This window comes from Acomys minous (assembly GCF_964271855.1).
Source record: "Acomys minous genome assembly, chromosome: 12".
In the NCBI taxonomy this organism is placed as follows: Eukaryota; Metazoa; Chordata; class Mammalia; order Rodentia; family Muridae; genus Acomys; species Acomys minous.
In genome coordinates, this window is record NC_140493.1 from 47,372,373 (window position 1) to 47,397,559 (window position 25,187).

Here is a 25,187-nt window from a genome sequence, read left to right on the forward strand (position 1 = left end):
AGTGACGTCACTGTCAACTCATCAACTCAATTGCACTGATTCCTTGGGGGCCCGTCTTAGTTACTCTTCTATTGCTTGATAAAATGCCACTACCAGGGCAACTTACAAAAGAAAGCATTTAGTGTGAGCAGCTTAAGGCCTCCAGTTTCAGAGGGTTAGAATGGGTGACCACGCTAGTGCAAGCCTGACAGGAGACAAGCAGCCATGGCTCTGGAGCAGTGACTGAGAGCTCACATCTTGATCCACAAGCACAAAACAGGAGAGGGGTCCAGGGTGGGGAAGAATTAACTGGGAAATGGCTCAGTGAGAAACTGTCTCAAAACAGTAAGATGGAGAGCAGGTACAAAAAGACACCCAATGTCAACTTCTGGCCACCCCATGTACATACAAATACAATGTGGACACAGCACCTACATACAAAGCAAACACCCCTGCCCCCATGGGATGTGAGAACAGGAGTCGTCTTTACCCATATGCTCCTCTATTCTACCTTGGAAAGCATTCTCCTCTCATCACTATGGTGACCTGCTACTAGGTGCCTGGTGTGTGGCAAGGCTGACTGCATTCTAGATTCCTTAGTACAGAAAAATATGTGTCTGGCTGCTTGCATAAAAATGGTGATAGTTTAGATATGTTGGCCTACAGGGATGAATATTTAGATTACTTTCACCTTTTTCTTCTTCAGGATCGCTACCAGAATGTTTAGAAACCTGTGTGACAGACGGTGACATTTCGTCTGGTCAGTACCAACTTGTGGTAAAGAACTCCCGCAACAAGGGGCTCTGGGTGTCAAGGGTAAAGCTGCTCCCCTCCCGTTCTGCGATGCCACACACATCCTCACAGGGAAAGCAAAAGACACAAGCCACTGCAAAGTTACAAATTTATTGGTCTGGAAATAAATACAAACATCTCATTAAGAAACTGCCCTGGAAAGACATGTACAATGGTTTCTTGTCTGCATTCAGTCACCCTGGCCGGGATCCCTGATCTTTCTACACAAAGTCAGAGGAAGCCTCCGCAGAAGGAGGTGGCAGGTAGACTGATTGATTCCTTGCCTCTCACGTCATCTACATGGCGTGATACTTTCTAGCAACTCCAAGGCCCTGGAACTCACCAGGCCTTGATGGCTGACTCCCAATGGTCAAGTGTCTCTGATCGGACCACATTTCCTACAGGAAAAGTCCAAGGTTAGCCACAGTAAGAATCAAAAGGCAGTAGTAGAGGGCGTGGGCATTAGGCTGGCATCGCTTAGAAAGGCCAGTGCTACAAACCCAGTCAGCAGGAGGGGCAGGGAGAGGGGGCAGCAGGAGAGGGAAGTAGGTTCCCACGGAATGTATGCAATCCAAGCCCATCTTATCAGTCCTCCCTTGACCAGAACACATGGCTCGCTCTCTGAAGAACTAGCAACGGGCCAGTTTAGAGCCAACACCAGCTATCTATAATGGGCGACAAGGTTTGACTGGATCACAGAAGATTCCAGGTCATGGGCTGGTGTTCACTGAAGTCACGCCCACCAGATTCTAGTACTCAGGCCTTGTAATAGTCACCAAATCCCACCCTAGTCTATGCCCACCCCTCCCCGCGCCTACAGACTCCTCCCAGGCATGGATTGCTGTCACCTATTGAGTCCTCCCTTTGTCTCAAAGACTGCAAACTACAAACCAAAACCATCTTCCCCAGGGAAAAGGGTGTCATGCACTCATTCACACTGGGGGATGGGGGAGGGGCCCTGGAGCTGCCAGACTGCAGAGCAAGAGGCTGAAACCACTGTGACACCCAATATTTGCTGAATCACTTTCTCTACAAAGCCAGGAGTTTTGTTACCAGTTCCCCTCGCATGTTAAAAGGTCGCCAGGAAAATAACAGGCTGTGGATTTCCACATCCAGGACTTTAAAAATCAACTCCTTCAAGTGAGCTGTGCACACTTGTTTTTCCTCTAACTGCCCTAGGTCCTGCCTCTTTTTCTCCCCTTCTTGTTTTTCCTATTTAAAATAAGGTGTCCCATTTCCTGGCCTCTCTCCCTTTTAAATCAGAAATAAGTTTGTTTCCAGGAATGAGTTTACTGGAGAGGAAACAGGAAGTAGGAGGCTGGCAAGATGCCTGTGAACCAGGGCGCTTGCTCAGCCTGGGCTTGGAGCCAGGCAGTGTTATTGTTAGGGTTTTGTTGTTGTTGTTGTTGTTGTTGTTGTTGTTTTTGTTTTGGCAGTTTGGTGTCTAAGGGTAGAGAGAGGGGCCACCAGGCCACTTGTTAGCAGAACAGGACACCGAACTGCTCCTTGCCTTTGGTCCACCACCACCCACCCTGGTCCCAGGAGGCAGCCCAAACAGCCTGGGTCTGCCACCTTCAGAGTTCATTTACAAAAGCAGCTTTAGATTAATACCGCATTAGCGTAGGGTGGCAGGCAGGGGTTGGGGGCTAAGGGGGGAAACCACCAGTCCAGGATGACTGAGGCACAGACTGCCTAGCAGGACACCTCCATGGACTTGGGCCCAGCATTGTTCCCGGTGGCACCCGAGTTGGGAGTGATGTTGAGACGGGCATCCTCACTGGTATGGGAGCGGCTACGGGACCCCTCGCTGGTGTGTGAGCGGCTGCGGGGGCCCTCGCTGGTATGGGAGCGGCTACGGGGGCCCTCCAGGGATGTGACGCTGGAGCCAGAGGCTGTGCGGGACCGCATCAGGCGAGTCATGCTGGCAGAGGGCACTGAAAGACAGAAGACAATATAGTTGGGATGTGGGCCGATGTGGGACTGTACCTGTCTGCCAGCCATGTCTGGGGTTTCACTGTTACTCCCAAATTCATGCTCACCCGAACACTCAAAATATGACCTTGTTTAGAATATTTAGTTAAGAATACTCAGTTAATATGAGGTCCTTCTGGATTAGGGTGATCCCTAATCCAAAGGCCAGTGTCCTTAATAAGAAAACTAGAGATGGCCGTGCCCATACGGATGGAGAGACTGCTGTGATACAACCACGTGCCACAGAAGGCCCTCTCTGGTTGATGCAACCAGCAGAACCCAGCAGGCAAGGAAGGGTCTTGCAAAGTGAGCCCAGCCCTGCAGACACCTTAACCTCAGACTTGTAGCCTCTGAACTGGTGCAGAGATGCATTCCTCATGTTTAAAAGCCCTATGTATGGAAATCTGTTAGGTCACTCATTGCGGTGATTAGTGCCACACCTCAGTGACGCAGTGCCCTGGAGCAGACACTCAAAATTGGATTAGTCCTTGCTCAGTGGAATTCTCTCCTTAAAGAATCCGTGTTGTTCCTGCTGGTTTTGTGTGTGTGTGTGTGTGTGTGTGTGTGTGTGTGTGTGTGTGTGTGTGTGTGTGTGTGTATTATATATATACTTTTCTTTTTGTGCCCTAGCTGGTCAAAACTTTCTATGTAGCTGAGAAGACCGTGAACTCATGATCCCTCTGCCTCTGTATCTCAAATGCTGACATTACACGGGTGTGCTGCCACAGAACAGCCTATATTTTTTTTTATGCTTAATGTCTATCAATATGGCCACCACTTTTTAAAAATGAAGTTTATCTATTCACTTTACATCCTGACTGCAGGCCCCTCCCTCCTCTCCTCTTGATTCCACTCTCCCAACCTCTTCCTTCTTTCCCCCGCTCCCCTCCTTCTTAGAAAAGGGGAGCCTCCATCCCAGTAACAGGAACTCTATAAGAAGACCAACAGAGTCAACTACCCTCAGGTCATGGGGGCTCACAGAGACTGAAGCATCAAAGAACATGCGTGATCTGGACCTAGGCCCCCTCTACACATGTAACTTGTGGGCAGCTTGGTCTTCCCAGGGGTGCCCTAGCAAGTCGAGTGGGGTTGTTTCTGATGTGGACTATGTTGGCTGCTTTTGGATCACTTCTCCTTAACAGGGCTGCCTTTCCTGGCCTCGGTGGAAGACGATACACTCAGTCCCACCAGCCTATTTTTAATCTCGAAAGAATCGAGGTCATTGTACGTCTGTGCTCCTGTGTTTGTTCCCGAGTCTCTCTCTCTCTCCACCCAAATCCGTGAGCTCTGATGACCTCACCAGGAAATGGCAGCTTCCCATGACACCAGACACACAATGGACTAGTTTTATGCGGCCAGCATCGCAGGCAGGCACCACTCTGTGAGTGAGCTAGAACCTTCTCTTCCAGCAACACCTTTGGGTCTGTTGTCTCTCCCTATCATCTTCTCTGAGGTCTATGGGAAGCTTAGTCAGACCAAACTGAGGGGGGACAGACAGAAGACAAATTTTGTGAACAACCAAGGCCTAGTCCTTGCTTATTCCTCCCAGAATGCACAGCAAAAGAGCTGTGATCCACCTGCCAGCAAGGGAAAGCTCAGCAGTTCCCTTCCATTTCCACCAGGGAGAGCAGGCTGGGTAGAGGAAGGTCCAAGGTCCCCAGGCAAATACATTCTGTTGGTGAGGGATAGCTAGCAACGGGGACCTTGTCTGAGGCACTCATATCTGCCTCACTCCATCCTGCTGGAAACAAGCGTGGTGAAGGCCCATGGGAAGATTGTAGCATCACTAAATAAATGGTGGGTGGTGTAGGGAAGAAAGAAAAGGTCAAACTTGGCCCACTAAGAAGGATGCATGGACTGTTAACTCCAAACAGTAGTCAGAAAGAACTGGGTGGATTGCTTTGAGCCAGAGCCACACCTAAAAATATCAGCCAGTATCAACCAAGGTTGCTTGCTGCTCAAGCAAGCCTATGAGTCCTGGTCACAGCTTGGTGTTTCTGAAAAAAGAGGCTGCATGCATGACAAACTCACTCTAAGCTTGAAGCAGAAAGCAGCAAGGCCCTGAAGCAGACTGTTCTGTCCTTCAGGTCCCTGATATAATGATCTAGCAAGAAGTCACCCTATCTTGGATCTCAGTCACTCTGGGGTCCCTCTTAAATGGGGTTCTGGCTCCATCAATCTTCTACACATCACCCCTCTGTGGCGCACTTAGCCTCTCCCTTGTATGATTACAGTGATGGCTAAAGGAGGAAAAACAAAAAACAAAAAACCCTTACTAATCTTTTATCACCACCATGATACAACTGCTGGTCTCTTGAGCAAGCATATAATCAAAATTAGAAGCATTCCTTGTTCAGCTGTTAGTCATTGCTTTTTGGTGTTGTTCTTTTGTTTGTTTGTTTGTTTGTTTTGTTTTGTTTATTTTTGTTGGAGGTGATAGTATTTAAAAGGATAGTCCTAGCCTAGCACAGTGGCTCCTGCCTGTAATCCTAGCACTTCGGAGACTGAGGCAGGGGGATTATTATGAGTTCAAAACCAGCCTTGCCAATACAGATATTCTGTCTCACTCTTGCTCCAAATATTTTTTACATTGTTCTTATGTAAAGCTAAATAAGTGTTGGATGGGTCATGCTGGTCATGCGTGCATAATGACATCTCATTTAACAGACTGAACACATGATGAGGTCCTCTGCTCTGAGAGGCCATCACCATCTTAGTTAGTTGTGTCATGTGTGCTGCACAGTAACCAAACGGTTTACCAGTCTACATTCCTCATTCAGCTATGTGTGGTTGTGACTACTCCTTTCTCGGACTTGCCCAGGGCTTAAGAGCTGAAGCCAGCCAAGATGACAGAGCCCTGCGCAGCTCCCACTGGCTGTGACATTACCACCCCCCACACCGGCCTGGGGCCCAAGGTGTCATACTCACTGTAGCCCATGCCCTGCACAAAGTACTTGAAGGCCTCAGCAAGCTTGGCAGGCTGTAGGAGAGAGTGCGAAGTCAGTGGCTGTAGGTACAGATCACTAATGGGCCATCTATACTTTCAAACCAGAGCTTTGGCTCAAGCTGGAGACACCACATGTGACCAGGAAAAGCATAGAAGCCAAAGACAAACCAAGGATGGTCATGGGGACCAGGATCAGCTTTGGCCAGAAACAAATAGCTTAAACCTGCCTCGTGGCTGCCTTACATGAACAGCGCTCCCAAGTGCACACAACATAGATAAATAAATGGAGTATTAACTGCCTACCCAGGGACCACAACTAGTAAGTGTGGGTTGCATGAATGGACCAGAGGCCTCTGTGCCAGGAACCCTGTGCTTGAGGTGGGTCACATGGGGCTGATGGTAAGATGGTTGAGTGAGGAGAAGGAAGGATGCTGATGGAAAAAATATTAGTAGAAAGAAAAAAAAAAGGTAGAATTCATGGAGGGAGGATGGAGAAAGGATAGAGGGATGGAGAGATGGAGGGAAGAAGGAAGGAATGACTATGAAAGGAGGGAAGGATGAAGAAATGGAGAGAGGGAGGGAGAGATGGTGAAGAGGAAGAAGGGATGGAGAGAAGGACAAGGAAAGGAAGTAAAGGGAAGTGGAGAAAGAAGAAGCAGAGAAGGAGGGGTTGGAACAAGCGAAAATGAAGGAAAGGGTCAGCATGTGCATTGACAGGGAATAAAAACAGGATTGATGAGTAGAGAAAGGAAGAGGAGAAGATATAGAAGAAAGGAAGGATAGAAGGAAAGATGAATGGTTGGATGGCTATGGGTGGCTGGCTATTATCACCAGCTGGGTTAACCTTGGATAAGTGAGCAGGCAGCGCCAAGGACACCTTCAGAGCTGCTCTTTCCTTGGCATTACTCCTTCGACTGAATGGGGGCTAAGGTACCACCAAGGCACATCTATATCATCCCTTGATCCCAGCTCAGGAAGACACCACCCAGTGGCTCGCTCTCCTAACAGAAGGACACCATGCAGTTTCCACTCTGCATCTGCACCAATGCTGATACTCATGTGCAAAGAGGCAAAGAGCCAAGTGACATTTGGCTATGCAAAAGCTGCCCCCTGGGATCTTGTGACACTACAACAATGGCAAAGCAGGGCATGACTTGGCTGCAGAGAGAAAGGATGTCTGTGTTCAAGATGGACTGATTCCAAATGAGAAGACGGGATCATCTGGGTATCACCAGCAACTGTTACCATAGGCAACACTTTCTTCTCTCCAGCCTCAGTTTCCCTTTAAGACCCTAAGCTGAGATGTCATCTCCTCCAGCCTCTGAAAATGACATTGAAGGTACGGTGCTATCTGAGCAGAGGTGAATAAGTCTTTTGGCAACACATCTAGCCTGGGAAGGGACTGTGGGAGGGGTTAAATGGGAGCCAGGTTTGAGGCTCAGTTCTCAACAGTGTTTAAATAGTCTCAGTCCTGACAGGCTAGCTCTGTCCTGGTTGCAAGGAGATAAAAAGAGTAGGAAGCAGGGCAGGATGAGGACCAGAGGAAGATGAGCAAGGAAGCTACACAGATTCAGGAATACAGGTTCCCACACACCTGGGTGCATATGCTTGTAGGCATACAAATGTACATGTGTACACATGCAGGCACACATGTATAGTGAACAATCCTCTTATGCACATGCATGCATACATGCCTGCATAATCCCCCCCCCATACACACACACGTGGGGGAATGGAGGTTCATGTGCCACAAAGGCATATGTACCCCATCTATGGGAGATGACAGGTGTGAAGTGAGAAAGCCACAATTTCACTCACCTGAGAGATCTGAGGGAGGCCACCACAGTCTGCCATCTAGGAGGAAGGGAGGGAGGCTGGTTAGCACCAAACACGTAGGCCGGAGCTACTACAATCTGGGCTCTGTGAGACTGGCCCCAGGATCATCCACCTGACACTCTCCGGCTGGTTGCTGCTGTTGACTGTAACCCCTTATCCTCCTTGGCAACTACTCCTCAAAACTTACACATAGCAACAGGCCCCGCAGACCACTCCATTTTAACCCCTAAGAGCATTCAGGGCTCAACTGTGCCATTTTGGTAGCCAGGGTGGTGTATGGAACTTTCAAGATCCCAGCCTCCAGAGTAAATACACACATGGGGAGGTCCTCAGGAGGGAGCCTGAGCCTGTGGCACATGGCACATCCCAGACACAGGTGCCTTTGGGTGTGCAAACAGCCCTGACTGCATGCTGGGAAGTATCTGCAGACCTCTAAGCACATGGTAACAATCACATGAACTCGGAGACTTAGCTGGAGGATGCTTGCCTGGCCTCAGAGCCTCTCATTGCACAGGAGGATCTGGTGCAGAGATATCCTTGCCATGCTAGGAAGAGGAGACTCTTGTCCTGTGATCCCAGTCTGTCTTGCTCCAGCTGCATGGACCTGCAGACCCTGGCAGTCTAGTCTCTGGATGGACCACTTGGCAAGCATCAAATCAGCTCCAAGCTTGCTTGCTTCCTTGCCTAGCTCCCTCTCCCCATGTGTCCCTCCCTTCCTCCCTTCCAGAGACAGGGTCTCAATGTATGGTCTGGGCTAGCCTAGAACATGCTTTGTAGCAGAGGAGGGCCTCAAACTGGACATCCTCCTGCTTCTGTCTCTCGGGTGCTAGGATTACAAGGATATGCGCTACACGCAACTCCCAATCCTTGTTTTTATGCCTCTAAAAATCAGCTCTATGCTCCCATAAGCACATCTCAGTTCCGAAAACACGTGTGGCCTCTCAACCATGACAACTGCAGCCCCACTGTTGCTCATACCTTGAGCAGGGTGGTCTTCGTGGGGTCCAATTTAGAGTTGCATTCCACCTGAACAAGGAGAAAGCATAGGTAAGTAAGTGCTTGACTCATAGCCAAAGTCGAGTTTCCCGTTTTCCCCTGCACCCTGGCCCACCATCTGAAACACTAGTGTTCCTTCAGCCATTCAGAGGGAAGGTGGGCTTGGGTGAGCCTGGCTCTGCCATGACTAGCTCTGTGATACGGAGACAAGTCAGGGCTCAGCCAGCTCTACGGCACACTGCAGAAGCTGAGCGAGACAGTTTACACTTTGTGTCACAGCCTCATGTCACACGTCTCCCCAGGGAATGTCTGTGCCTCCCTAGCCCTGCAGGTACTTAGAAGGTAAACTGAGGCAGAAAGGCCCACCTGCTGCTGAGACTGGGAGAGGGATGCTAGGCATGAATCCTAGCATTAAGTCCACCTTGTGATCGAAAGCAGGAGGGCAGGGGAGGCAGACGGCCAGGCAGCCAGAGCTGGTGGCCACAGACAGAAGCTGGCCTGAGCACTGTCCCTAGGCTGAGGTGGCATTTAAGCAATGACCTTGAACTGGGAGGGGAGAGCAGGGTGACACAGGTGATTCAGGGAGAGCAACTCATACAGGTGAGACATGTGGCCTTCTGATTTGATACATACCACAGCATCCACGGCAGGAGAGTTGTCCCCAACCACCAGCAGAGCAGGGCACCTTCAGAGGAAAAGGGAAAAGAGAAGTCAGCCCAGGACCCCTCTCCAGGTTCCTGGACTCCAGACTTTGGGCTACAGCAGGATTCGAAACACATGTTTAGGTTTCCTAGCTCCCTTTGCCCCTCTATGCCTCTATGCTACCATCCTCTCTGCTTTCAACTTTGAATAAAATGGACTAGCAATTTCTTACACCTTAGCCCAATGAGTTAGGGTCTTAATGCTTCCATTCCAAAGCACCTTCTGCCCAAGGAAGGAGAAACAGGAATTTTCCAGGAGTTAAGATGCACAAAACCTGTCTAGCATAAATGGCAAAGAAAATGACACATGTCAGATTCATAGGTATCCGACAGTGTGGTGCACACGGGGAGCCATAGGAAGACACCATCATTGCCAGTAGAATATGTTAGCTGTATCTTTTCCTACGAGATATATACAACTTTCTCATGGCAGGTCCCGCATCTTCCATCTCTAGGCTTTGGGAGACCCAGCCTAAGTCAGCCACAGGTGTTGAACGTGTTTAGCAAAGGCAGTCAGCCTCCCAATTCAAGGGCTTTAACTACGATCTCACTCCCTCTGACCTGATGCTGACTCGAGCTACAGAAAGAGGAAGAAGTTCGAGTCAGATCTTCCGGATAGAACATAGATATCTAAGTTGACCAGAGTGTTCCACCCTGAGGGGACATCCGCACACCCAGCAGAAGCTCCCATCCTGAGTAAAGCATGGCAGCTTGGTAACATAGGGGAAGGAAGCCACTTACTGCAGGGTGACGGTGTGGCTTCCAGGCACGGGCCGCTCAATCTCCAGGTCTCTCCGGCTGCAGACAACATGAACATGGTCAGCACTGAGGAGACCTACTCCAGAAGCCACTCCCACTATACCAGCCCTGGAGGTCCCACCATAGACCATTCTAGAAAAACACCCACAGGTCAGTCTCACGACGACACATAGCTTTCAAGACCCTAAGGCCACTTGATGTCCATAGAAGGAGGTAAGAGCCAGTGGATCTCATCTGTTTCCAGGGAAACTGTCCTCACTTTGCCCAAAATTTGTTATCAGTATTAATATTATTTCTATAGGAAAACAAATTGGGCCCTCACTGGGGGTCCCTGCCCCCCTGTCTTGTCCCTCTAGCTTGAGTCCCAGCTACCTTTGCCTAAGGTCTGGAATGGCCTCTTGGCACCCCTCCACTCTTAACTGACACCTTCCCTCAGCAGCTCTGACACTTCAACACAAGAAGCCATTTCTAAAGCTCAGACCTGCTCTTCTGCATGTGCCAAAGCCTGCACTTGTGTCCTGCTCTGCTAGCAGAGGTCCACTGTGAATCTGGTCCCTGAACATGAACACTTTTGCCTTTCTAGCATCTGAGACAGAAGCTAGCATGGCAGGATTTAAATCACGAGGCACCACTTCCTAACTATGTGACCTTGGGAAGAAGACTAAGCCTTTCTGTGCTTTTGCGTCCTCACCAGGAAATGGCCTCGGTAACAGCCCCTTTCCATCTAGAGATAGGCTGTTGTGCAGGGACCAGTTCACTCCTAGGATCCCCACTGTCCAACCAGGAGCCCAACTCCCTCTTCTTGGTAGCCATTTGCATCTTCAGACAGCAGGAAGAATGCTCAGGACCCTGCCCTGAGATGCTGCCGGGATTGTGAAAAGGACAGCAGAGTCCACCAGAGATGCTAAGCTCTTTACAAATGCAAACTCACTTCTAGGAGGTTAAGTCCTAGGTCCTAGGTGCAAGGCTCACTACTCACCCCTGTGTTGGGAGTGTGACAGAGGGGCTTCCACAGGCTGGGGCAGGGAATAGACTAGAAGGTTCCAGAACCTTTGACTGATGCTAATGACCCTATATAGTCCCCTCCCCAGAGAAACTCCAAACAAGCTCCTCATCCTTTATCCTCAGCTGGGCAGACTCTCCTCCCAGCAGCCCCCAGGGTTCCCACAGTGTTCCGCTCTGTTACCCAGCTCTAACCCACAGCGGCTTTTATTCTGAGTCAGCCTTGGGCACATGCCTCAACTCTCCTCTCTGATGGCTCAGCTGCATCCCACTCATCTGGCCCCAGAGTCTGGGTAGGAGCTCAGATGCCAGTAGAGCTCACTGAGTGCCAAGGGCCAGGCAGCTCCTACACAGCCATTGTCTTTCCTAGGCCCCACTCTATTAACCCATAGCTGCAAGGTCCTGCCCTCCGCTTGTATGCCGGGCCTGCTGCAGGAACTGATGAGGACCCCAGTGTGACACGGCAGAGCTTACCCTTGCACGGGGCACTTACCTGTTGTAGGCGCTGATGAATAGGTGTAGGTTGCTGGGGTTCATGTCATTGAGGATGTGCTGGCGGTACGTGTGCACAACCTCCACGTTGTTGTGTATCTCCTCCTATGGGGACAGAGGGAAGAGTGGGAAGGCTTGTCACCAGTCTCCAGCCACAGGGAGAGGGAGGGAAAGCATGGCTGAGACAGAGGCTGGGGACATGGCATGTCTGTGGTGTTCAGTGTGGACTGCTGAGTGACAGCTACAAGCAGCCGGAAGGAGCCCACCAGGGAGGCCCAGCTTTCCCTCAGGAGCCTCAGCCATACTCAGGACTTCCATTTCACAGTAGACCTCTAAGCAACCTGACCCTGTCACCTAGGGGATCAGAAAGACCCTTTGTCAACAAGGCAGCTTAGTCATGACAAAGACATCCTGAGGGGATGTGGTCTGAGGGAAGCCGTAACTCGTGGGCACCAGCGAGCCTCAAGGGACCTGGGGACAGTCTGAACTGTGTGGTGATAACCTGAGGTTGCTCTAAGCCAATTCCGTTACAAGCCAAAGAGTGACACCAAACCAGGGTGCTTTCTGCTGCCCTGAGACTCAGGAGGGCTTCAAAGTGTTGTCACATTCATGAGCTCAGCAGCAGAGAATGATACATCCAATGAACAGTGCCTCTGAGTCTGGGCAACCAGGGGGTTTCCAGACATTGAACTTGGATGTGAGCCAAAAGTACATCCTCCCTCATGGCTGCTGGCCTCGGATGAGGCTAGAGATGTGACACCAGACAGAAGCAGAGGCCAGGCCTGACACCAGAATGCTGTATATGTGCCTGCTCTGCCTTCAGCCAATGTAAGAACCAGGCAAGCGCAGAGGCTTAGGAGACTGTACGCTGTAGCCAAATCCCAGTCACACCTCTCCTGGTCTCCTAGAGACCTTATACAAGTCATTCAGCCTCTGGTATGAACGTCCTTAGCTGGAATGAATGCCAATGTTTACCCCAGGGTAATAGAGTTAAGAGTTCCTGAACAGACTCCATGAGCTAAGCCTTGGTATTGGGGATGGAGCCTCACACAGACATGGAGCTGATCCCACAGACATGTGCACTGCAGACTTCACTTATCAACAACCCCAAGCTGTTGAAAATAAAGGCCCAACACAGGTCAACAGAAAGCCTGTGGTACGTCCATTCAGTGGAATATTACACAGTACCAAATGGATGATGGTGTCCAAAACAGTGTGAGTATATTCTAAAATAATCATGCTACACAGAAGCCACACAGAGAGAAGTACAGGATTCATGAACAAATCTAGAGTGACAGAAAGCAGAGAAGATGGTGCCTGAAAGGAGTGAGAGGAGGAGAGGAGGATAGCTAATGGTACAAGGCATTGGAGGGGAGGTGGAGAAGGGCATGGCCATTATTTTAGTTGCTGTGATGGGTGGTGGATTTGTTCAAAGAGGCAGCATACTGTGCTTCAGCAAAGAGTTTATCAGGAAGCCACACCCCTGGTGAGGAGCTATTGGCTGTTGATGGCTGCTGGAGGGAAGGAGGGGGATCAATTCTCTTCAAAGATGGTGCCCCAGGTAGGTTATCCATGCTCTAGTGGATAGCCCTATATTCTTACTCATACTAGAAGCACCAGCATGATTTAGTAATTTAAAACACACACGCATACACACACACACACACACACACACACACACACACACACACACACACACGAAGTCAGGAAGGAGATGTGGGAAGTCTGAAAGGGAAGAACTTGGGTACATTTGATCAAAAGACATTGTACATATGTATGAAATTATCAAAGGGGAGGTGGCTAGAAAAACAGTATGAATCGCTTGCTGGCCATGAGTCAGTGCTTCACAACAAGGCACAGACCTCAGCCTGCGTAACCCCTTAATTGTATCTTGTTTGTACAACCTGCCCACGTGGCCCTGTGCTGAGTGCTGCATGGTTAAGTGCTCAGTGAAGGACAGCAGGACTGAGGCCCACACCACTCACCTTGCCGAAGAGGTGGGACACCACCATGTCTGGCAGGGCCTGGGTCCATCCTGAGATCTGTGGAGGGTGAACCAAGAAAAATTGGCAACTGGGACTGAGCAGCAGAGAGAGGAGAAAGTCAGCCACCCTGGGGCCCTGGAAGCAGAGTGACCCCACCTGGCTTCCAGGGCCTCATCCGGGTCTCCATGACAGTCTGGCTAGAACTTGACTCTGGGATGTGTCCCAAAGGCTTGCTCCCTAGCTTGGTATTACTAGGAGGAGGCAGGGAAACTTTAAGAGACTGATGCCCACATGAGGCCTACAGGACACTGGGGTAGTTAATTTTTACTCCCAGCCCATGGCTAACATATTGCCACGACATATTGTCTTGCCGTAGGGCCAGATCATGGACCAAATCCTTCAAGATGATGAATCTAAATAAGCCTTTCCTCAGTGGAAGTTGGTTAGTGCAGACATCTTGGATGTCACAGATCTGCCTGTATGGCAGTTAAGATCCTGTCTCCAGTCCCTTCCTGGACCTACAGTCCAGGGCAGCCCAGGCCTGGCTTTCCATTCAGTTCCTTTCCATCAGAGCTGACATAGAGGAGACATACAGAAAATGGGGCGAAACCATGACCTAGCTAGACCAAGCTTTCCCTGTGCCCAAGGCTCACCAAGCCCTCAACAGAAAGGTCTCATCACCCCAACATATGGTGATCTCCCTATCCACAGCTCTGTGTCTGCTCAGCTCTGACTGCCTTTCCTACACCAGCCGCGAGATTCTCCCCTGCAGACAGTTTCTGGTCTATGAATTCCTTGAAGTCTCTGAATTCACTAAGGACTCCCTAGACCACCTCCAAAGCGACTGTATATAGCAGGATCAGAAAGCATAGTAGTATGCAATTGGTGCTCAATAAACATTCATAAAATTCAAGCTACTAGGTATATAACAGGAGCTGTACAAATGCTACACGTACACTGTAGATGCTCTCTCTTTAGATATAAGATAGATAGCACTGGTAGTCCAGTTTGGGTAGAGATGGGTAAGGGAGATGAGCATTTGACCTGGGGTCCTGGACTGCCTTGATGGCCACCTGCAGCAGATTTGGCTGGCTGAAGGCACTAGCTCTCAAGTCTCTTGTCTATAACTGGAGGTGTTAAGAATCAGGTTATCGTGCCGGGCATGGTGGCACACGCCTTTAATCTCAGCCCTTGGGAGGCAGAGGCAGGTGGATAACTGTGAATTTAAGGCCAGCCTGATCTACAAAGTGAGTCCAGAACAGCCAAGCTAACACAGAGAGACTCTGTCTCAAACCAAACCAAAACCAAACCAAAACAAAAAAGAACCAGGTCATCAGGCCACAGTAAGGCTCCTAAAGTAAGGATTCCACAAGTCAGCCAGGCATCACCGGGTCTGACACTCATGGCTGGTGTACAAGGGCCCTAGATATCCAGCCTGTCCTTCAAGGCCAGAGGAACTGCACATGGGGAAGTCATTAAATCTACAGCTTATCTCAGCCAGAGGCAAGTGCCCCAAACCTCCTTGTTTGGCTCAGAACAGCAGACCAGCTGCCAAGCGGGTCCCAATGGAATGCCCCTTTCTCAGCTGGAAAATAAAATAAAAACCAGGGAGGATCCTTTGCTCTGGGCTGCCCTACAGGCAGACACAGGGCTCTCAAACTCTTACCAATGCTTTAGGAAGAAACACAGCATCTAGCAGGCAGGAGGTGGTGAGTGCCGCCCATGCCCCTCATCCCCAGCAGCTGCCCAAATTAACAAAACCACTACCCCAATGAGAGACTAGCCACCCCAGCCTGTGCAGCTTTGTCCCATCATGATAGAGAGTTTCTCCCTGTCCTTGGCAGACTTTATAGAAAAAAAGAAAAGCAATCACCACTTTAAAACTCAACAGGGGTTCTTGAGATGGCAGCCAGGGCTGAGCCACTAAGACCTTTTGAGTAGCAAATGGTTGCTAGCCTAAACAGGGCTGAGGAAGAGAAAGTGGAAGCAAGGCCAAGAGAGTGCTCCTCTGAGTAGCAACTGGGACCCCACCTGCCTGCCCTGCCTGGCCTTACCTTGGAGGCAGCCCAGTCCATCCAGCCTTCTGCACAGGGGTTCACATTCATGAGGACGAGGCCCTCCACCATCTCAGGGTTGTTGAGCTGTTAGAGACACAACATGAGATATAGTAGAGAGATAGAAATACTCAGGGCTTTAAGCCAACAACAGTGGGGCCTTGGAGCAGGTATTAATGGCTCCCTGAATAGGCAGTGCAGAAGTGGAGGTCTTACTTATCAGGATGCCAAGCATGTTGGCCCATGCTTTTAATCCCAGCACTCTGGGGCAGAGCAGAAGGATCTCTATGAGATCAAAGTCAGCCTGATCTACAAAGTGAGTCCAGGACAGCCAGGACTACACAGAGAAACCCTGCCTCAAAAACAAACAAAACAAAACAAAACAAAACAAAAAAGCACTTGATTAGGTCCTCAAGAGAGCAGGAGGAATAAGCCATAGAAAAAGAATGAATGCCCAGGACTTGAACTTTGAGGACCTTCTGATCATGTCCCCTCACCTCACAGAGCATCAGCTTCCCCAGAGGACCAGTGTGCAACAGCCAAGCCACAGCTAAGTGAGAAGGGCTGGAAATGCCCTGTGGCTCTGTGACCTGGGATGCGTATGCATTTAGGACCCCTAGACCATCCCAGCCTTTAACTGAAGCTGCTGCACAGGTTGATTTACACTTTGACGGCATACCTGAGCACCATCAAGATGCTACACTTACTAAGCATCAAAATACCTTGGGTTGAAGGGCATGAGCCACTTTTAGGTAACTGGCAAAGACAAGAAAGAAGGATACCCACGGTGCTAACAGTGGTCACTGTCACCTTAGCATGCGTCTGATAATGATTTAGACTCCATCAGGATCCCAGAGGACCTGGGTCACAAAACCCAGAGATAAAACAGTGCAGGATCAGTGGGTGCTATTAGTGGGAAGGCAACCACATTTCCTGTGCAGGGAACAAGGCTAGTGACCAAAAAGCCCATTTAGTGTGGCATTTCAGAACAAAAGACCAAAGCTATTAGTATGAGAGCATAAGGTACATGTACAGGTACCCATGGGGCACATGCTACCAATGGCCCCGGTGGCTCTTACTTGGGAAAACGAAAGCGAAGTACAGCTCAATTTGTTGTTTCCTGTGTTTTTTTTTTAATGCTTTTCAAATTTTATTTGTGTGTGTGTGGGGGGGGGGGGCAGAGTGTGCAAGTATACATGCGCAGAACATCCACACAGATGCGCCAGGGCAAGGCACAGGCACCTCTCTCTGTTGCTGTCCACTCACTGCATTCTCTTGAGACAGGGTCTCACATCAAATAGGAAACTCTCCTTTTAGGCTAGGCTGGCTTGCCAGATTCTAAAAACTGGTATGCTAATGTATCTTGGATCTACCTCACAGGTCAAACAAGCTACATTAACGAGTATTAAAACCAGTTTATTTTTCACAGACAAGCCGTTGCTGCCAGACACATAATTAGCATGTTTCATTGCTCAGCTATTTTAAGCAGGTTTATGATCCCCAGCCATTCTCCCTGCTTTCCTAACTTCAGTGCAGTGATTGCCCACTTAAAGGATGCCAAACCAGGATTGAGATTCCTCTAACACCCGCCCCTTGCTTTCTGCAGCACCCCACACTCCAAATGCACCTGTCTCCATCCCATGGCCATGCTGAGGTTAAGGGCACCTGCAGCCATGTCTATCTTTCACATGGGTTCTGGGGGTTTGAACTCCAATCCTCAACTCTGTATGCTTACAAAGAAATACTCTTTCCAGCTCAGCTAGCCCCTTGGTCACTAAATGTTTTTTTTTTTTCCTAAGACAGGGTTTCTCTGTGTATCTCTAACTGTCCTGGAACTCACTCTGTAGACCAGGCTGGCCTGCAACTCCTCCACCTGGCTCTGTCTCCAGAGTGCTGGGATTAAAGGTGTGTGCCACAACTGCCTAGCTCCCCCAGATAACTTTTTTAAATTTAATTTTCCAAAGTGCAAAGAAACTTACTGCGAAGCGGGTCAGGATGTAGGCACCAGCTCCTGTCCCCATGCCAATGACACTCTTGAGCCTGGAAACCAAGTGAACAATCAGATCTCCAAAGAAAGATGATAGGACGGAGCCCTGCCCACTCCTATAACTGTCCCTCACTTACTCCTAAGAGCTCCACCCCTTAGATGTCATTGCTGAGGATGCCAACAAGCTTGCCTGTGCCGTGAAGGGCAGGCTGCCTTGATGTGGCCTCCAGGTCCAGTGCTGTGACCTTGGGACCCTCGTTCCTCTTGCTCCTTTTCCTCTGGCTGCAGCCAGTCAAGGTTCTGAGATGTCTAGCATTTACAGGAAGGCCCACTAGGAAGCTGCCTCACCCGACTCCCAAGCTTTATTCTGCATTCTGAAACTTGGAAAGAGAATTGAGCCAGAACCATGGGGTTTAACCTTAGGAGAGGCTGCAGCGAGAGAGAAAGGGGAGCTTACAAGGGCAGAATCAGAGTCTGGAGAGACAAGCCAAGTTCCCAGGGGACACTATTCCAGAGTGTCCCATGGGATCAGGAAGCAAGGTCAGAGTGGGCATTGGGGCCACTCAAGAAGGAAGGACACAGAGTGGGATGCTGAACTGGGAAAACAGTGGGTACAAGCTGCAGTGAGCTCCTTTCTGACTCTTCTGAGAACTCCAACCTGCACTTTAACAGTCAGGCCAAGGAAGAGAAGGAGGCTAGCATTTGCCCTTCCCTGCAACCTTGGAAGAGAGGGTCCCTTGCTCTTACCCAAACTGGTGAAGGACTCCAGGAAGCATTTCAGCCAGCTGATCCATTGAGGGGTACATGTACCTGCAGGGGGGACATGAGGAGGCAGATCTTGAGACCCCAGATTCTGGGAGAAACAAATCACTCATATGAGGATATTCTGAAAGCCCGGGTACCAGCTGGTCCCTCCACAGACAGACACCCTAACCCTGTAGCTTCCTCTTCTCTGGTCCTACATGAGTCTTATCAGCCACTCAGTTGTCACTTGGCTATCTAAACTCAGAAGGTGGCTGGACAGAAGATCTGTCCTCTCTCTGATGACCTTTGGGGATAAGATGCTAGGGACAGATATCACACAGATCACATGGCATTTCACAACTGGGGCCTCAGGAAGAAGGAACAAGTGTGAACCTCCTGCAGTGGTTCTGGATGAGCTCACGGGCCAGGTTCTCTGTGATCCCGTGGAGACTTGGCAGGCACAGGCAGTACCGAGACTCATGTGAGTCAACAGAAAGGAGTGCAATGTGTGACAAGAGCTGGGAGGGACGGAAGCAGAGGGCTCGAAGGTCATGGAAACAAGGGCTTCGCTCATTGGTCAGGAAGGGCTTCCTAGAGGAAATGATGCTGAGACAGTGCCATAGCCTAGTGGGGAAATGCATCCTAGACAGAGAACACATGTGGAAGGCTCTGAAAGAGCTGAAAGAGCCTGGATGGTGTAACTTTACTTAAGCGGAGACAGCTTTAGGAGAAAGGAGCGACAAAGACATGGTCTCCTTTGGGAGTGGTCACATCTCAGCTTGGAGGCAGACCCTCCCAAGCACAATAATGGAAAGGCCACCTAACTATGAAGGATTCCCTTTCCTTTTTTTGTCAGCTTCCTGGGGTTGAGGATACGAGAAAATAGAGCAGGAAACAGATTCAAAAAAAGAAAAGAGAAAGCACTGATCCCCAGTGCTGTTTTGATAGCCCCAAGACACGAAGTCCTGGCTCCAGAAAGCAGGAAGAAGCCACATCCTGTTCCAACGGCATTCTACCTTAGGCAAACTGAAGGCGTCTAGTAAACTTGGGGGGCACATGCCCACATCTTAATCTACAGATACACTTCACATACTTCTGTGGGGAAGGCAGGTCTAGTAACATTGTGAAACTTCACCTAGGGAGTAAAAGCCTCTGCCTGACCTCCCTCCCCTCATCTCTCAGAAGGTTGTCAAAGCTGACTCAGTGGTAGAAGGCCTGGTTTTGTCCGCTGTCTTACAGTTTACTATACCCCATTGTTGAACAAGCTCTTTACACCTGGGCCTGTCCCCGAAGGGTCAGGTGTCCTTTTTCTTCTTCTCTGATGAAAGCTAGTAACTAAGAGCTGAGATCAGTAATAAAAGAGGACCACTGTCCGTAAGCGCTCACAGGGACTGTGTGGGAAGCTGTAAACTCAGAGAAGTTGTTCCTGTATGCCAGGGGAGGAGGAGACCGTGAGGTGACCCCTCCTGCAAGAGATGTTGTAAGAATCAGCAAGCACAACCTCACATCACAGCGGCACTTGGGAAACCAGCAGGGTGAGCAAGGCCCTCAGAGACAGAAGCCTCCCATAGGCAAACCAGAGTTGGAGCCCAACTCTCCATCCCACTGTGTGGCCATTCACAAGCTCTGAAGCTCCCCCTCCATGCCACTGCGTCTTCACCAAGAATAACCTAAGAACTCCAGTCACAGACCACTGGCTGCTGAGGTGTAAGGGATAATATTTGTTGTTGAGGAAGCACTGCAGGAGTCATGCCCCTCCCTCCCCCGTCCTTCCCCCCCCCCCTTCTTTCTAGGTTTCCTCTACTGGCTAGTTCACCATGGCAAGGCTATTCCCACCTCTGGCCTGAAATGATAACAAACAACTGCCAGCCTAACTGGGATGTGGAGTCTGGGTTTACTAGACACAGTGTCTATCAGCTTGAGTTAGAAAGACATCTTGGAGAAAGATGGTGCGTGTGCATGCACACACACACACACACACACACACACACACACTCACACAAATGGAAAAAGAAACAAGTAAACAAGTTAATGGGTAAATGTTATGTTATACACACATGTAGCCATAAAAACGGTGGAAATAAAATATATTGTGCTGGGTTTTGTTTTTTTCCGTCTTTTCTTTTTAAGAAAGATTTTTTTAAGATGGTTTTGGTATGAGCCCAAGTTGATCTCAAACTAGTGATCCTCCTGTCTCAGCTTCCCAGGTGCCGAGATTCCAGATATGTGTGCAGCATTGTGGCCAACTTAGAAATGCTTAATGTAGCATTTTACCACTGGCATTTCCTACCTTACCTGCACCCCACCTGTTCCTGGGGTAAAGGTCCCCACTCTTACCCCACTGGGAAGGAAGGGGCACCATCCTGTTGGCCCGGGGCATCCACATGGCAGACAGCAAAATGCTGTGTGATCTCCTGCATGTCCTCGGAGTTGAAGAGGGGGTTGTAGCAGGTCTTGTCTGCAGGACACAGCAAGGGGCGGATGAGAAAGAAGTTAGCAGAGGAAATGGAGAGGGATGGCGAGGAGCTCCCAAGAGAGTATGCATCTCTGTGAGTTCGAGGCCACCCTGGTCTACACACAGAGTTCTAGGCCAGTTACCCTACATACTAAGACCTTATCTCAAAAAGAAATAGTACAAGTCTGTCTCCCCGCCAGACCTCTCTCTCTTTCCGGTGACAGAGGCAGGAAAAAAAATCATCGAGCTAAGGTCTGGTGTAGTATAGAACTGGTCCCTAAGCTTGAGTCCTCAGTTCACAATCAAAGACAGACGGGGCTGAGATTCCAGCTCTGCCTCCTCTCTGGCAGGTCGCCATGGAGATAATACAGGATGTATCCACTCATGAACTTCTCTGGGTCTCCCAGGCTGTAGGATCTGGGGCACTTTTCAATGCACACATAATTTTTAAACAAGGAGCACTTGAGTTAAAGGAGGAAGCATCCACCTGTGCCTCCTAGGATGAGTCTCCCACCTGCTAAGGGCCTGTGGCAAAGACAGCCAGCTATGTAGTTGAGGCTGTCCTTGAACATCTTATCTTCCTGCCTCCGCCCACAAGTGCTGGGATTAGAGAGGAGTGCACTACTATCACCACACCTCGATTTTGTTTGTTTGTTTGTTTGTTTGTTTTCTTTTCTGTAGCTCAGAATGCCCTTTAACTTACTATGTGGTCTAGGTTGGTCTCAACTCATAGCAATGCCCTGGCCTTGGCTTCCCAAGTGCTGGGGGACTGAAAGGAGTGGGGGGGGGGTGGGAGCACAAGGGACAAGCATAAGCTGTCAAGCCTGGCTTACTTTGTGTCATCTTGAAAATTCAACGTGAGACATTTCCTACAACACTGTGTTTAAATATTGTAGTTGCACAGTTAAGTGTGAGGAACACAAATATCCATCTTCCAGTGTGGTGGTTTGAATAAGAATGGCCCCCATGGGCTCACATATTTGAATACTTAGTCATAGGGGAGTGGCACTATTTGAAAAGATTAGAAGGATTAGGTATGGTCTTGATGGGAGAGCAGTGTCACTGGGATGGACTTTCAGATTTCAAAAGCCCATGCCAGGCCCAGTCTCCCTGCCCCCCCCCCTGTCTCTGTCTGTCTGTCTGTCTGTCTGTCTCTCTCTCTCTCTCTCTGCCTCTCTCTCTCTCTCTCTCTCTGTCTCTTTCTGTCTGTCTCTCTCTCTGTGTGTCTCTGTGTCTTTGTCTCTCTCTGTCTCTTTCTCTCTGTCTCTCTCTCTATCTCTTTTTCTCTGTCTCTCTCTCTCTGTCTCTTTCTGTCTGTCTATCTCTCTGTCTTTCTCTGTGTGTGCCTCTGTCTCTTTGTCTCTCTCTGTCTCTCTCTGTCTCTCTGTCTCTCTGTCTCTTTCTGTCTATCTCCCTGTCTTTCTCTCTCTGTGTGTGTGTGTGTGTGTCTGTCTCTCTGTGTGTCTCTCTGTCTCTGTCTGTCTGTCTCTGTGTCTGTGTCTCTGTCTCTGTCTCTCTCTCTCTCTGATGGATTAGGATATAGCTCTCAGGTATGTCTCCAGCACCCACCTGCCTCCATGCTCATGACCAGGGACTAAAGCTCCAAAACTGTAAGCACGCCCTCAACTAAATGCTTTCTTTTGCAAGAGTTGCGGTCATGGTGCCTCTACACAGCAGTAGAATAGTGACTAAGACAGAAATTGGTACTCGGAGCATGGTATTGCTGTGACAGGCCTGACCATGCTGTCTGTTGGAGGAAAAAAAATGGGAGACCAAGTGTGGTTTCCATTTAGTAGAATCTATCTTATTCATCATCATCAACAATAACAACAACAACAACAAAGGTGAAATATTGACAAAAGCTTCAACACATTTAAATCTTGAAAACATGGGCAAAGCCAGTCATGAGCCAATCATGAGGGACCACACACTGAAGGAGTATGCTTATACGAGGTTCTAGTGACACATAGAAAGAGACAAGGTGTCTTCTGGAGGGCTGGGGGGAGTGGAAGAGCAGGGCAATGGAGAAAGAGAGCAAGGCCTCTCTTAAGAGGGACTACAGTGTCCTAAAGCTGTTTGTGGTGCTGGCTGTACATCTCCGTGGTGATATCTAAATCAAAGGTCATTGCATCTATTAATTTTTAAGTTACTGCAGCAGGTAGTCAGGCAAAAGAAGCTCTTGCTTCCATTTCCCAGAGAATCCAGTACTAATAGCACAATATGTTTCATTCAGGTTTCTCCAGGCTGAGACAAGAGTTCCTTCCAGAATAGCTCCAAGAGGTTCTGAAAGCACAAAGAGCTGCTGACTTCCACCAGCCCTCCCCCAGTCAACCCAGCGCTCCATACTCACGGTTCATGCCAATGTCGTGATATGTGAGGATGACAGGACGGTTGCCTTTGGGGGTCCCACACAGTGTGACATGCAGGGAGCCATGTAGGGTCTCAATATCCTGCTCCTGAGGAGAGAACGCAGACAGAGGCCCATTACATGGGAGTCACAGTGGCGGTGTGGCTGGTTCACAGCTGTCATGTTCCCAACTGTGTCCTGAGATACCCCAAACACACACGTCCTTTGGACCCCAGAGCTGGACCATTTCTTTCTAGATCCTTCCTCTCTTGCAAGGCCCCTGAAGGGCAGTATGATGCCTCCAGCCACAACCAGAGTCAGGTAGGTGACACAGAGGCAAGTTCCCCAGCCAACCAGCTGTGATTTCTGCATCTCGCACTTCATATATTCACAGAGGTTGCAAATATTGGGGTCAACTTGCTCCTCAGAAGGCCACTATGGATCAGCTTGCAACAATGTAATATTAAACTAGGATGTAGAAGATTCTAGGTGTCACCAACATCCTCCCCAAATCTAGGGCCCAAACAAGTCTCATGAGGTGACAGACAGCAGACAAGAGTGGCTCCCACGATCTCATGTGAGAGAAAGGGATAAGGCTAACCACTCAGAAACAGTGGTCTGGAAAAGTCACTCTAACCTGTCACAGGAGCAGCCTCCATCCTCCAAGACTTGGGGTGGCCGGAATAAGGCTGTAAAGCCCATGGGGACAGGGATTTCCCCACTGGGGCACTATTGCAGCACGGGCATGCATGCACATACAACAGAGCACAGGGATGCACTTGCATACTAATGCTCGTGCCCATAAAAAAATAGCAGAGCACATGTTTGTAGCAATAGAATAGGCAGGAACCAGTAGAGCAACGCAGATGGACATACAAGCACAGCATTAAACATGGATGTATGGCTAACATGGTGCACACGGATGTACTGGAATAGCAGTGCTCATAAATTATTGGTAAGGCAGCACATATAAATATGCTATTATAATTCTGCACGTGGACATGGATATACAGTTTCAAGTAGAACAGGGCACAGCGATGTCCTAGTAAACAGTACACACAGATGTCCCTGAATGGCAGTGCCCATGGAGGGACTAATATAGCTACACACATGGGTGTACTAGTAAAGAAATGCACATGGACTCACTGGTACAGAACAGGAGGAACGAGCCCTCCCTCCAGGGCCCCCACCTCCAAAGTACGATCTCTGAGTGCTATGCTTTCTTTTTTGCTGTTTACACATACTGGGAATCCAGAGCCTCGCACACCCACTAGGCAAGTATTCTACCACTGAGCCACATGCCCAGTTCCCCGTGTGGCATCTCACCACAGCCTTACCCTAAGTGCTTGTGGCTATGCATGCACATCGATAACCCCAGCACTGGTGAAGGGAAGGCAGGATGATGGAGAGTTTGAGGGCAGCCTGGGCTGCATATTGTCTCAAACCCACATGAGCACATAAACTCAAGAGCTCGCCCTGTCCCCACCAGAACAAAGAGATGCAGGGGGGTCCCTAACCCTGAAACAAACAAGCCTGGAGCCCTCCCCCCCTTCCCACTCTATGGGATAAGAACTTGAACCTGTGGCAGTGTCTATGAGGGAGTAGTGACACGGCAGGCAGAGGCTAGCATTGGCACAGGCGCAGGCAGGCACAGGCAGGCACCGGAAGACACAGTCAGGCATAGGTAGGCACTGGCAAGCATAGGCAGGGATACCCAGCTACTTACACCCCCGGTACAGGGGTCTCCTGAGCCATATGCCGTATGATCCCTAAAATAAATCCCCTGAAACACAAAGCCCAGTCCTGCCTCCCTTCCCTCTTTCCCTCAGGCTCAGCACTTCTTTTCTGTACTGGAAAAATCCATAGGACAGAAGCAACAGCCTAGCCCGTGGGACATGGGTCATCTGCTGGCCCTGAAGCCACCATGGGAACAATGGTCCATTGTGGGCCCACATTCTTTATTGTCTGGGGGCTAACCCACATGGCTCCTTCTAAAAATAGGCCAAGCCAGCCTCCCTGTGGATACTACCCTTCAACTCTTTGTCCCACTCCAAAAGCATAAGCATAAGCCTTCTGGGCCTCACCTCTAAGAAGGGACAGCATATCCCCAACCTAGGAGCCTGATTGCCAGTGATGGCGA

General features: G+C 49.6%; 1 protein-coding gene across 1 annotated transcript in view; it reads right to left on the bottom strand.

Annotated features, from left to right (window-relative positions):
- Positions 1–866: 866 nt before the first annotated feature.
- The window catches only part of NDRG1 (N-myc downstream regulated 1), a 42,816-nt gene continuing 18,495 nt past the window's right edge, over positions 867–25,187 (bottom strand). The window contains exons 4-16 of the mRNA XM_084750392.1: positions 23,051–23,156; positions 20,583–20,703; positions 18,249–18,311; positions 17,494–17,554; positions 15,515–15,601; positions 13,461–13,517; positions 11,477–11,580; positions 9,964–10,020; positions 9,155–9,206; positions 8,504–8,551; positions 7,508–7,543; positions 5,671–5,722; positions 867–2,705 (exon numbers count right to left, since the gene is read on the bottom strand). Of these exons, the coding sequence (XP_084606518.1) occupies positions 2,464–2,705; positions 5,671–5,722; positions 7,508–7,543; positions 8,504–8,551; positions 9,155–9,206; positions 9,964–10,020; positions 11,477–11,580; positions 13,461–13,517; positions 15,515–15,601; positions 17,494–17,554; positions 18,249–18,311; positions 20,583–20,703; positions 23,051–23,156 (1,086 nt within the window). The 3' untranslated portion in view covers positions 867–2,463. The remainder of the gene's footprint in view (positions 2,706–5,670; positions 5,723–7,507; positions 7,544–8,503; positions 8,552–9,154; positions 9,207–9,963; positions 10,021–11,476; positions 11,581–13,460; positions 13,518–15,514; positions 15,602–17,493; positions 17,555–18,248; positions 18,312–20,582; positions 20,704–23,050; positions 23,157–25,187) is intronic.